At 48.8% G+C, this 12,724-nt stretch overlaps 1 protein-coding gene across 1 annotated transcript in view; it reads left to right on the forward strand.

The window, feature by feature from the left end:
• The window catches only part of LOC106572764 (ceramide glucosyltransferase), a 48,642-nt gene that overhangs the window by 17,641 nt on the left and 18,277 nt on the right, over nucleotides 1-12,724 (forward strand). Inside the window, exon 3 of the mRNA XM_045694147.1 lies at nucleotides 8,799-8,901. Coding sequence (XP_045550103.1) covers nucleotides 8,799-8,901 — 103 coding nt within the window. The remainder of the gene's footprint in view (nucleotides 1-8,798; nucleotides 8,902-12,724) is intronic.

The raw sequence follows: 12,724 nt of genomic DNA on the forward strand, positions 1-12,724 counted from the left end.
TGGAGGGGCGGCAGGTAGCCTAGCGGTTAGAGTGGAGGGGCGGCAGGTAGCCTAGCGGTTAGAGTGGAGGGGCGGCAGGTAGCCTAGCGGTTAGAGTGGAGGGGCGGCAGGTAGCCTAGCGGTTAGAGTGGAGGGGCGGCAGGTAGCCTAGCGGTTAGAGTGGAGGGGCGGCAGGTAGCCTAGCGGTTAGAGTGGAGGGGCGGCAGGTAGCCTAGCGGTTAGAGTGGAGGGGCGGCAGGTAGCCTAGCGGTTAGAGCGTTGGGCCAGTAACCGAAAGGTTGATGGATCGAATCCCTGAGCTGACACGGTAAGAATCAGTTGTTCTGCCCCTGAACAAGGCAGTTTAACCCACTGTACCCCGGTAGGCCGTCATTGTAAATAAGAATTTGTTCTTAAAACCTCTTATGGATTGGCACCTTTTTGTCAATTTCCTCCTAAAATGACATACCCAAATCTAACTGCCTGTAGCTCAGGACCTGAAGCAAGGATATGCTTTTAACTAATCCTGGGTCGCTAATTATTGGTTTGATGACACACAACGTTGTTCAGTCACGTTGCCGAGCTAGCTAACAACCTGTCAACCCGACAGTAGGTCAAGGCTCATTTGATTGGGACCGGTAGAAAGGAAAATGGTCTGCTACTCATGAGATGTGTTTCAAAGGTAGAATTCATATAGTGGACGTCGATTTTTTAAAGGTTGAAACAGTGTGTGTACCTTGCCTTGAGAAAGTATTCATACTCCTAGACTTATTCTACATGTTGTGTTACATCCTGAATTCAAAATAGATTGTTTTTTTTCTCTCACCCATCTATACAAAATATTGCAGAATGACAGGTGAAAACATGTTTTTCAAATTTTTTGCTATTTTACGGAAGATGAAATACAGAAATATCTGATTTACATAAGTATTCACACCCCTGAGTCAATACTTGGTAGAAGCATGTTTGGCAGCGATTACAGCTGTAAGACTATAAAAGCTTTCCACACCTGGATAGTGCATTAATTTCAAAATTATTCAAGCGCTGTCAAATTGGCTGTTTGCTAGACAACCATTTTCAGGTCTTACCGTAGATTTTCAAGTATATTTAATTCAAAACTGTTACTCGGGAACATTCACGGTCTTCTTGGTGAAGCAACTCCAGTCTAGATTTAGCCTTGTGTTTTAGGTTACTGTCCTGGTGAAAGGTGAATTCATCTCCCAGTGTCTGGTGGAAATCAGACTGAACCAGGTTTTCCTCTAGGATTGTTCCTGTGTTTAGCTCCATTACATAATCTTTTTTTTTTTTTATCCTGACAACCTACTCAGTCCTTAACGATGACAAGCATACCTTTAACATGATGCAGCCACCACTATGCTTGAAAATATGGAGAGTGGTATTCCGTATTGGATTGGATTTGCCCCAAACGTAACACTTTGTATTCAGGACAAAAATAGAATTACCTTGCCACATTTTTTGCAATATTAGTTTAGTGCCTTGTTGCAAACAGGATCCATGTTTTGGAATATATTTATTTGTATTCTGTACAGGTTTCCTTCTTTTCACTCTGTCATTAATAAGGTTAGTATTGTGGCATAATTACAATGTTGTTGATCCATCCTCAGTTTTCTCCTATCACAGCCATTAAACTCTGTAACTGTTTTAAAGTCACCATTGGCTTCATGTTGAAATCCCTGAGTGGTTTCCATCCTCTCCAGCAACTGAGTTAGGAAGGACGCCTCTATCTTTGTAGTGACTGGGTGTATTGATACACCATCCCAAGTGTAATTAATAACTTCACCATGCTTAAAGAGATATTCAATGTCTGCTTTTTTATTTTTACCCATCTACCAATAGATGTCCTTCTTAGTGATGCATTGGAAAACCTCCCTGGTCTTTGTGGTTGAATCTCTGTTTGAAATTCACTGCTGGACTGAGGGACCTTACAATTATCTGTATGTGTGGGATACAGAGATGAGGTAGTCATTAAACAATCATGTTCAAATGCAACTTATTATGTGAGCACATTTTTACTGCTGAACTTATTTATGCTTGCCATAACAAAAGGGTTGAATACTTATTGACTCAAGACATTTCAACCTTTTCATTTTTTTTAATGAATTTGTAAAAATGTCTAAACATAATTTCACTTTGACATTATGGGGTATTGTGACAAATCTAAATGTAATCAATTTTAAATTCAGGGTGTAACACAAATAACATGTGGGAAAGGTCAAGGGGTGTGAATACTTTCTGAAGGCACTGTATTCCACAGCCGTGTGTGTTTTTAACGGAAGAGTAAAGGTTTGTGTTTTCCCCTGACTGACACAATGACATGCAGATCATTATGCTGGCCACACAAGACCGGGGTAATAACATGGCAGCTGTCAGTATGAGGAGGCCCGTTAACCAGACCGGGGTAATAACATGGCAGCTGTCAGTATGAGGAGGCCCGTTAACCAGACCGGGGTAATAACATGGCAGCTGTCAGTATGAGGAGGCCCGTTAACCAGACCGGGGTAATAACATGGCAGCTGTCAGTATGAGGAGGCCCGTTAACCAGACCGGGGTAATAACATGGCAGCTGTCAGTATGAGGAGGCCCGTTAACCAGACCGGGGTAATAACATGGCAGCTGTCAGTATGAGGAGGCCCGTTAACCAGACCGGGGTAATAACATGGCAGCTGTCAGTATGAGGAGGCCCGTTAACCAGACCGGGGTAATAACATGGCAGCTGTCAGTATGAGGAGGCCCGTTAACCAGACCGGGGTAGTAACATGGCAGCTGTCAGTATGAGGCCCGTTAACCAGACCGGGGTAGTAACATGGCAGCTGTCAGTATGAGGAGGCCCGTTAACCAGACCGGGGTAGTAACATGGCAGCTGTCAGTATGAGGAGGCCCGTTAACCAGACCGGGGTAATAACATGGCAGCTGTCAGTATGAGGAGGCCCGTTAACCAGACCGGGGTAATAACATGGCAGCTGTCAGTATGAGGAGGCCCGTTAACCAGACCGGGGTAATAACATGGCAGCTGTCAGTATGAGGAGGCCCGTTAACCAGACCGGGGTAGTAACATGGCAGCTGTCAGTATGAGGAGGCCCGTTAACCAGACCGGGGTAGTAACATGGCAGCTGTCAGTATGAGGAGGCCCGTTAACCAGACCGGGGTAGTAACATGGCAGCTGTCAGTATGAGGAGGCCCGTTAACCAGACCGGGGTAATAACATGGCAGCTGTCAGTATGAGGAGGCCCGTTAACCAGACCGGGGTAATAACATGGCAGCTGTCAGTATGAGGAGGCCCGTTAACCAGACCGGGGTAATAACATGGCAGCTGTCAGTATGAGGAGGCCCGTTAACCAGACCGGGGTAATAACATGGCAGCTGTCAGTATGAGGAGGCCCGTTAACCAGACCGGGGTAATAACATGGCAGCTGTCAGTATGAGGAGGCCCGTTAACCAGACCGGGGTAATAACATGGCAGCTGTCAGTATGAGGAGGCCCGTTAACCAGACCGGGGTAATAACATGGCAGCTGTCAGTATGAGGAGGCCCGTTAACCAGACCGGGGTAATAACATGGCAGCTGTCAGTATGAGGAGGCCCGTTAACCAGACCGGGGTAATAACATGGCAGCTGTCAGTATGAGGAGGCCCGTTAACCAGACCGGGGTAATAACATGGCAGCTGTCAGTATGAGGAGGCCCGTTAACCAGACCGGGGTAATAACATGGCAGCTGTCAGTATGAGGAGGCCCGTTAACCAGACCGGGGTAGTAACATGGCAGCTGTCAGTATGAGGAGGCCCGTTAACCAGACCGGGGTAGTAACATGGCAGCTGTCAGTATGAGGAGGCCCGTTAACCAGACCGGGGTAATAACATGGCAGCTGTCAGTATGAGGAGGCCCGTTAACCAGACCGGGGTAATAACATGGCAGCTGTCAGTATGAGGAGGCCCGTTAACCAGACCGGGGTAATAACATGGCAGCTGTCAGTATGAGGAGGCCCGTTAACCAGACCGGGGTAATAACATGGCAGCTGTCAGTATGAGGAGGCCCGTTAACCAGACCGGGGTAATAACATGGCAGCTGTCAGTATGAGGAGGCCCGTTAACCAGACCGGGGTAATAACATGGCAGCTGTCAGTATGAGGAGGCCCGTTAACCAGACCGGGGTAATAACATGGCAGCTGTCAGTATGAGGAGGCTTGTTAACCAGACCGGGGTAATAACATGGCAGCTGTCAGTATGAGGAGGCCCGTTAACCAGACCGGGGTAGTAACATGGCAGCTGTCAGTATGAGGAGGCCCGTTAACCAGACCGGGGTAATAACATGGCAGCTGTCAGTATGAGGAGGCCCGTTAACCAGACCGGGGTAATAACATGGCAGCTGTCAGTATGAGGAGGCCCGTTAACCAGACCGGGGTAATAACATGGCAGCTGTCAGTATGAGGAGGCCCGTTAACCAGACCGGGGTAATAACATGGCAGCTGTCAGTATGAGGAGGCCCGTTTAACCAGACTGGGGTAATAACATGGCAGCTGTCAGTATGAGGAGGCCCGTTAACCAGACCGGGGTAATAACATGGCAGCTGTCAGTATGAGGAGGCCCGTTAACCAGACCGGGGTAATAACATGGCAGCTGTCAGTATGAGGAGGCCCGTTAACCAGACCGGGGGTAATAACATGGCAGCTGTCAGTATGAGGAGGCCCGTTAACCAGACCGGGGTAATAACATGGCAGCTGTCAGTATGAGGAGGCCCGTTAACCAGACCGGGGTAGTAACATGGCAGCTGTCAGTATGAGGAGGCCCGTTAACCAGACCGGGGTAATAACATGGCAGCTGTCAGTATGAGGAGGCCCGTTAACCAGACCGGGGTAGTAACATGGCAGCTGTCAGTATGAGGCCCGTTAACCAGACCGGGGTAATAACATGGCAGCTGTCAGTATGAGGAGGCCCGTTAACCAGACCGGGGTAATAACATGGCAGCTGTCAGTATGAGGAGGCCCGTTAACCAGACCGGGGTAATAACATGGCAGCTGTCAGTATGAGGAGGCCCGTTAACCAGACCGGGGTAATAACATGGCAGCTGTCAGTATGAGGAGGCCCGTTAACCAGACCGGGGTAATAACATGGCAGCTGTCAGTATGAGGAGGCCCGTTAACCAGACCGGGGTAATAACATGGCAGCTGTCAGTATGAGGAGGCCCGTTAACCAGACCGGGGTAATAACATGGCAGCTGTCAGTATGAGGAGGCCCGTTAACCAGACCGGGGTAATAACATGGCAGCTGTCAGTATGAGGAGGCCCGTTAACCAGACCGGGGTAATAACATGGCAGCTGTCAGTATGAGGAGGCCCGTTAACCAGACCGGGGTAATAACATGGCAGCTGTCAGTATGAGGAGGCCCGTTAACCAGACCGGGGTAATAACATGGCAGCTGTCAGTATGAGGAGGCCCGTTAACCAGACCGGGGTAATAACATGGCAGCTGTCAGCATGAGGAGGCCCGTTAACCAGACCGGGGTAATAACATGGCAGCTGTCAGTATGAGGAGGCCCGTTAACCAGACCGGGGTAATAACATGGCAGCTGTCAGTATGAGGAGGCCCGTTAACCAGACCGGGGTAATAACATGGCAGCTGTCAGTATGAGGAGGCCCGTTAACCAGACCGGGGTAATAACATGGCAGCTGTCAGCATGAGGAGGCCCGTTAACCAGACCGGGGTAATAACATGGCAGCTGTCAGTATGAGGAGGCCCGTTAACCAGACCGGGGTAATAACATGGCAGCTGTCAGTATGAGGAGGCCCGTTAACCAGACCGGGGTAATAACATGGCAGCTGTCAGTATGAGGAGGCCCGTTAACCAGACCGGGGTAATAACATGGCAGCTGTCAGTATGAGGAGGCCCGTTAACCAGACCGGGGTAATAACATGGCAGCTGTCAGTATGAGGAGGCCCGTTAACCAGACCGGGGTAATAACATGGCAGCTGTCAGTATGAGGAGGCCCGTTAACCAGACCGGGGTAATAACATGGCAGCTGTCAGTATGAGGAGGCCCGTTAACCAGACCGGGGTAATAACATGGCAGCTGTCAGTATGAGGAGGCCCGTTAACCAGACCGGGGTAATAACATGGCAGCTGTCAGTATGAGGAGGCCCGTTAACCAGACCGGGGTAATAACATGGCAGCTGTCAGTATGAGGAGGCCCGTTAACCAGACCGGGGTAATAACATGGCAGCTGTCAGTATGAGGAGGCCCGTTAACCAGGCCGGGGTAATAACATGGCAGCTGTCAGTATGAGGAGGCCCGTTAACCAGGCCGGGGTAATAACATGGCAGCTGTCAGTATGAGGAGGCCCGTTAACCAGGCCGGGGTAATAACATGGCAGCTGTCAGTATGAGGAGGCCCGTTAACCAGACCGGGGTAATAACATGGCAGCTGTCGGTATGAGGAGGCCCGTTAACCAGACCGGGGTAATAACATGGCAGCTGTCAGTATGAGGAGGCCCGTTAACCAGACCGGGGTAATAACATGGCAGCTGTCAGTATGAGGAGGCCCGTTAACCAGACCGGGGTAATAACATGGCAGCTGTCAGTATGAGGAGGCCCGTTAACCAGACCGGGGTAATAACATGGCAGCTGTCAGTATGAGGAGGCCCGTTAACCAGACCGGGGTAATAACATGGCAGCTGTCAGTATGAGGAGGCCCGTTAACCAGACCGGGGTAATAACATGGCAGCTGTCAGTATGAGGAGGCCCGTTAACCAGACCGGGGTAATAACATGGCAGCTGTCAGTATGAGGAGGCCCGTTAACCAGACCGGGGTAATAACATGGCAGCTGTCAGTATGAGGAGGCCCGTTAACCAGACCGGGGTAATAACATGGCAGCTGTCAGTATGAGGAGGCCCGTTAACCAGACCGGGGTAATAACATGGCAGCTGTCAGTATGAGGAGGCCCGTTAACCAGACCGGGGTAATAACATGGCAGCTGTCAGTATGAGGAGGCCCGTTAACCAGACCGGGGTAATAACATGGCAGCTGTCAGTATGAGGAGGCCCGTTAACCAGACCGGGGTAGTAACATGGCAGCTGTCAGTATGAGGAGGCCCGTTAACCAGACCGGGGTAGTAACATGGCAGCTGTCAGTATGAGGAGGCCCGTTAACCAGACCGGGGTAATAACATGGCAGCTGTCAGTATGAGGAGGCCCGTTAACCAGACCGGGGTAATAACATGGCAGCTGTCTGTATGATGAGGCCCGTTAACCAGACCGGGGTATTAACATGGCAGCTGTCAGTATGAGGAGGCCCGTTAACCAGACCGGGGTAATAACATGGCAGCTGTCAGTATGAGGAGGCCCGTTAACCAGACCGGGGTAATAACATGGCAGCTGTCAGTATGAGGAGGCCCGTTAACCAGACCGGGTAATAACATGGCAGCTGTCAGTATGAGGAGGCCCGTTAACCAGACCGGGGTAATAACATGGCAGCTGTCAGTATGAGGAGGCCCGTTAACCAGACCGGGGTAATAACATGGCAGCTGTCAGTATGAGGAGGCCCGTTAACCAGACCGGGGTAATAACATGGCAGCTGTCAGTATGAGGAGGCCCGTTAACCAGACCGGGGTAATAACATGGCAGCTGTCAGTATGAGGAGGCCCGTTAACCAGACCGGGGTAATAACATGGCAGCTGTCAGTATGAGGAGGCCCGTTAACCAGACCGGGGTAATAACATGGCAGCTGTCAGTATGAGGAGGCCCGTTAACCAGACCGGGGTAATAACATGGCAGCTGTCAGTATGAGGAGGCCCGTTAACCAGACCGGGGTAATAACATGGCAGCTGTCAGTATGAGGAGGCCCGTTAACCAGACCGGGGTAATAACATGGCAGCTGTCAGTATGAGGAGGCCCGTTAACCAGACCGGGGTAGTAACATGGCAGCTGTCAGTATGAGGCCCGTTAACCAGACCGGGGTAATAACATGGCAGCTGTCAGAATGAGGAGGCCCGTTAACCAGACCGGGGTAATAACATGGCAGCTGTCAGTATGAGGAGGCCCGTTAACCAGACCGGGGTAATAACATGGCAGCTGTCAGTATGAGGAGGCCCGTTAACCAGACCGGGGTAATAACATGGCAGCTGTCAGTATGAGGCCCGTTAACCAGACCGGGGTAATAACATGGCAGCTGAGGCCCGAAACATGTTTCGCCAAGCCGCACTGCTTCTTAAAACACAGCTCGCTAGCGTCCCACCTAGCCCATAGAGGTTAACCCGGAAGCCAGCGGCATCAATGTGTTGGAGGAAACACCATTTGACTGACGACCGATGTCCCGCCACAAGGTGTCGCTAGAACGCGATTAGCCAAGGAAAGCCCTCCGGCCAAACCTTCCCCTAACCCGGACGGCGCTGGGCCAATTGTGAGGCGGCTCGGGCCGGTGTGTCCGGAGGCGGCTCGGGCCGGTGTGTCCGGAGGCGGCTCGGGCCGGTGTGTCCGGAGGCGGCTCGGGCCGGTGTGTCCGGAGGCGGCTCGGGCCGGTGTGTCCGGAGGCGGCTCGGGCCGGTGTGTCCGGGCCGCCTGAGGTGTGTCCGGGCCGCCTGAGGTCTCCCCAGGCGGCTCGGGGCCCGTGTGTCCCTCCAGGAGGCTCGGGGCCGGTGTGTCCCTCCAGGAGGCTCGGGGCCGGTGTGTCCCTCCAGGAGGCTCGGGGCCGGTGTGTCCCTCCAGGAGGCTCGGGGCCGGTGTCTCTCTTCAGATGTCTCTGTTAAGGGTGTCCGTGACTTATTCTCTTTTACAGTATTGGACTAACGTTTCTGTCTCTCTGTTTCTCTCCCCAGTATGAGATCCTGCTGTGTATTCAGGACTATGACGACCCAGCCGTTGATGTGTGTAAAAAGCTCCTGGGCAAATATCCCAACGTAGATGCTAGGTTGTTTATCGGTAAGAGCTTGACTTGATGTATAATTAGAAGAAACTGTTCATTAATATTCATGTTTCTGACATTTCTACAATCTGTCTAATAAATGTGTTTATGTGTAGTATTGAAGTGGGGAACCTGTTGGTATTAACAGTTTTATACATTGATTCCAAGGTAGACTAGTCTATAAATAAATAAAAATGATGTCAAAATGTGTGTTATTGGATTATAGAGGCCAAAATGTCACCCTATTCCATACATAAGATGTGTGTGTGTGTAGTATGTCACCCTATTCCATAAATAATATGTGTGTGTAGTATGTCACCCTATTCCATAAATAAGATGTGTGTGTAGTATGTCACCCTATTCCATAAATAAGATGTGTGTGTAGTATGTCACCCTATTCCATACATAAGATGTGTAGTATGTCACCCTATTCCATACATAAGATGTGTGTGTGTAGTATGTCACCCTATTCCATACATAAGATATATGTGTGTGTGTAGTATGTCACCCTATTCCATACATAAGATGTGTGTGTGTGTAGTATGTCACCCTATTCCATACATAAGATGTGTAGTATGTCACCCTATTCCATACATAAGATGTGTGTGTGGTATGTCACCCTATTCCATACATAAGATGTGTGTGTGTAGTATGTCACCCTATTCCATACATAAGATGTGTGTGTGTGTGTAGTATGTCACCCTATTCCATACATAAGATGTGTGTGTGGTATGTCACCCTATTCCATACATAAGATGTGTGTGTGTAGTATGTCACCCTATTCCATACATAAGATGTGTGTGTGTGTAGTATGTCACCCTATTCCATACATAAGATGTGTGTGTGTGTAGTATGTCACCCTATTCCATAAATAAGATGTGTGTGTGTGTGTGTAGTATGTCACCCTATTCCATACATAAGATGTGTGTGTGTGTGTAGTATGTCACCCTATTCCATACATAAGATGTGTGTGTGTGTAGTATGTCACCCTATTCCATACATAAGATGTGTGTAGTGTGTCACCCTATTCCATACATAAGCTGTGTAGTATGTCACCCTATTCCATACATAAGATGTGTGTGTGTGTAGTATGTCACCCTATTCCATACATAAGATGTGTGTAGTGTGTCACCCTATTCCATACATAAGCTGTGTAGTATGTCACCCTATTCCATACATAAGATGTGTGTAGTGTGTCACCCTATTCCATACATAAGCTGTGTAGTATGTCACCCTATTCCATACATAAGATGTGTGTAGTGTGTCACCCTATTCCATACATAAGCTGTGTAGTATGTCACCCTATTCCCTACATAAGCTGTGTAGTATGTCACCCTATTCCATACATAAGCTGTGTAGTATGTCACCCTATTCCCTACATAAGCTGTGTGTGTGTGTAGTAGTATGTCACCCTATTCCATACATAAGCTGTGTAGTATGTCACCCTATTCCATAAATAAGCCGTGTGTGTGTGAGGCCGTGTGTGTGTGTGTGTGTGAGGGCGTGTGTGTGTGTGTGTGTGTGTGTGTGTGTGTGTGTGTGTGAGGCCGTGTGTGTGTGTGAGGCCGTGTGTGTGTGTGTGTGTGTGTGTGTGTGTGTGTGTGTGTGTGTGTGTGTGTGTGAGGCCGTTGGGAGAAGCTATTGATTCTAGCTCATTAGCAGCATCTGTTGAGGCCTCTCTCTAGTGTGCTGTATGATGTTTGTCCCCCATAAGACACTACACATGGAAGCCTACACTACGTTAACAAAAGTATGTGGACACCTGCTTGTCGAACATCTCATTCCAAAGTCATGGTCATTAATATGGATATGGTCCTCCCTTTGCTGCTAAAACAGCCTCCACTCTTCTGGGAAGACTTTCTACTAGATGTTGGAACATTGCTGCAGGGACTTGCTTCTTCTCAGCCACAAGAGCATTAGTGATGTTGGGCGATTAGGCCTGGCTCGCAGTCAGCAATCCAATTCATTCCAAAAGTGTTAGATGAGGTTGAGGTCAGGGCTCTGTGCAGGCCAGTCAAGTTCTTCCTCACTGATCTCGACAAACCATTTCTGTATGGACCTCGCTTTGTGCACGGGGGCATTGTCATACTGAAACAGGAAAGGGCCTTCCCCAAACTGTTGCCACAAAGTTGGAAGCACAGAATCGTCTAGAATGTCATTGTATGCTGTAGTGTTAAGATTTCCCTTCACTGGAACTAAGGGGTCCAAACCATGAAAAAACAGCCCGAACCAGATACTCATCTAGTCTAAAGAAGACCAGTTTTATTGCTTCTTTAATCAGAACAGTTTTCAGCTGTGCTAACATAATTGCAAAAGGGTTTTCTAATGATAAATTAGCCTTTTAAAATGATAAACTTGGATTAGCTAACACAACGTGCCATTGGAACACAGGAGTGATGGTTGCTGATAATGGGCCTCTGTACGCCTATGTAGATATTCCATTAAAAAGAATCTGCCGTTTCCAGCTACAATGGTCGTTTACAACATTAACAATGTCTACGCTGTATTTCTGATCAATTTGATGTTATTTTAATGGACAAGAATATGTTCCTTTCAAAAACAAGGACATTTTCTAAGTGACCCCAAACTTTTGAACGGTAGTGTAAATATTCAGACCCTTTACTCAGTACTTTGTTGAAGCATCTTTGGCAACGATTACAGCCTGGAGTCTTCTTGGGTATGACGCTACAAGCTTGGCAACACCTGTATTTGGGTAGTTTCTCCCATTCTTCTCTGCAGATCCTCTCTGTCAGGTTGGATGGGGAGCGTCGCTGCACAGCTATTTTCAGGTCTCACCAGAGATGTTCGATCGGGTTCAAGTCCGGGCTCTGGCTAGGCCACTCAAGGACATTCAGAGACTTGTCCCGAAGCCACTCCTGCGTTGTCTTGGCTGTGTGCTTAGGGTTGTTGTCCTGTTGGAAGGTCCTGAACGCTCTGGAGCAGGTTTTCATCAAGAATCTCTCTGTACTTCGCTCTGTTCATCTTTCCCTCGATCCTGACTAATCTCCCAGTCCCTGCCGCTGAAAAACATCCCCATAGCATGATGCTGCCACCACCATGTTTCACCGTAGGGATGGTGCCAGGTTTCCTCTAGACGTGACGCTTGACATTCAGGCTAAAGAGTTCAATCTTGGTTTCATCAGACCAGAGAATCTTATTTCTCATGGTCTGAGAGTCCTTTAGGTGCCTTTTGCCAAACTCCAAGCAGTCTGTCATGTGCCTTTTACTGAGGAGTGGCTTCCATCTGGCCACTCTACTATAAAGGCCTGATTGGTGGAGTGCTGCAGAGATGGTTGTGCTTCTGGAAGGTTCTCCCATCTCCACAGAGAAACTCTGGAGCTCTGACAGAGTGACCATCGGGTTCTTGGTCACCTCCCTGACCAAGGCCTTTCTCCCCCGATTGCTCAGTTTGGCCCGGGTGGCCATCTCTTGGAAGAGTCTTGGAGGCTCCAAACTTCTTCAATTTTAAGAATGATGGATGACACTGTGTTCTTGGGGAGCTTCAATGCTGCAGAAATGTTTTGGTACCCTTCCACAGATCTGTGCCTCAACACAATCCTGTCTCTGAGCTCCACTGACAATTCCATTGACCTCATGGCTTGGTTTTTGCTCTGACATGCACTGTCAACTGTGGGACCTTATATAGACAGGTGTGTTCCTTTCCAATTATGTCCAGTCAATTTAATTTACCTCAGGTGGACACCAAGTTGTAGAAACATCTTAAGGATGATCAATGGAAATCCAGATGTACCTGAGCTCAATTTCCAGTCTCATAGCAAAGTGTCTGAATACTTATGTAAATAAGGTATTTCAGTTTTTTTATTTTTACATGTGCAAACA

Source organism: Salmo salar, chromosome ssa01 (genome assembly GCF_905237065.1).
Source record: "Salmo salar chromosome ssa01, Ssal_v3.1, whole genome shotgun sequence".
Taxonomy (NCBI): domain Eukaryota; kingdom Metazoa; phylum Chordata; class Actinopteri; order Salmoniformes; family Salmonidae; genus Salmo; species Salmo salar.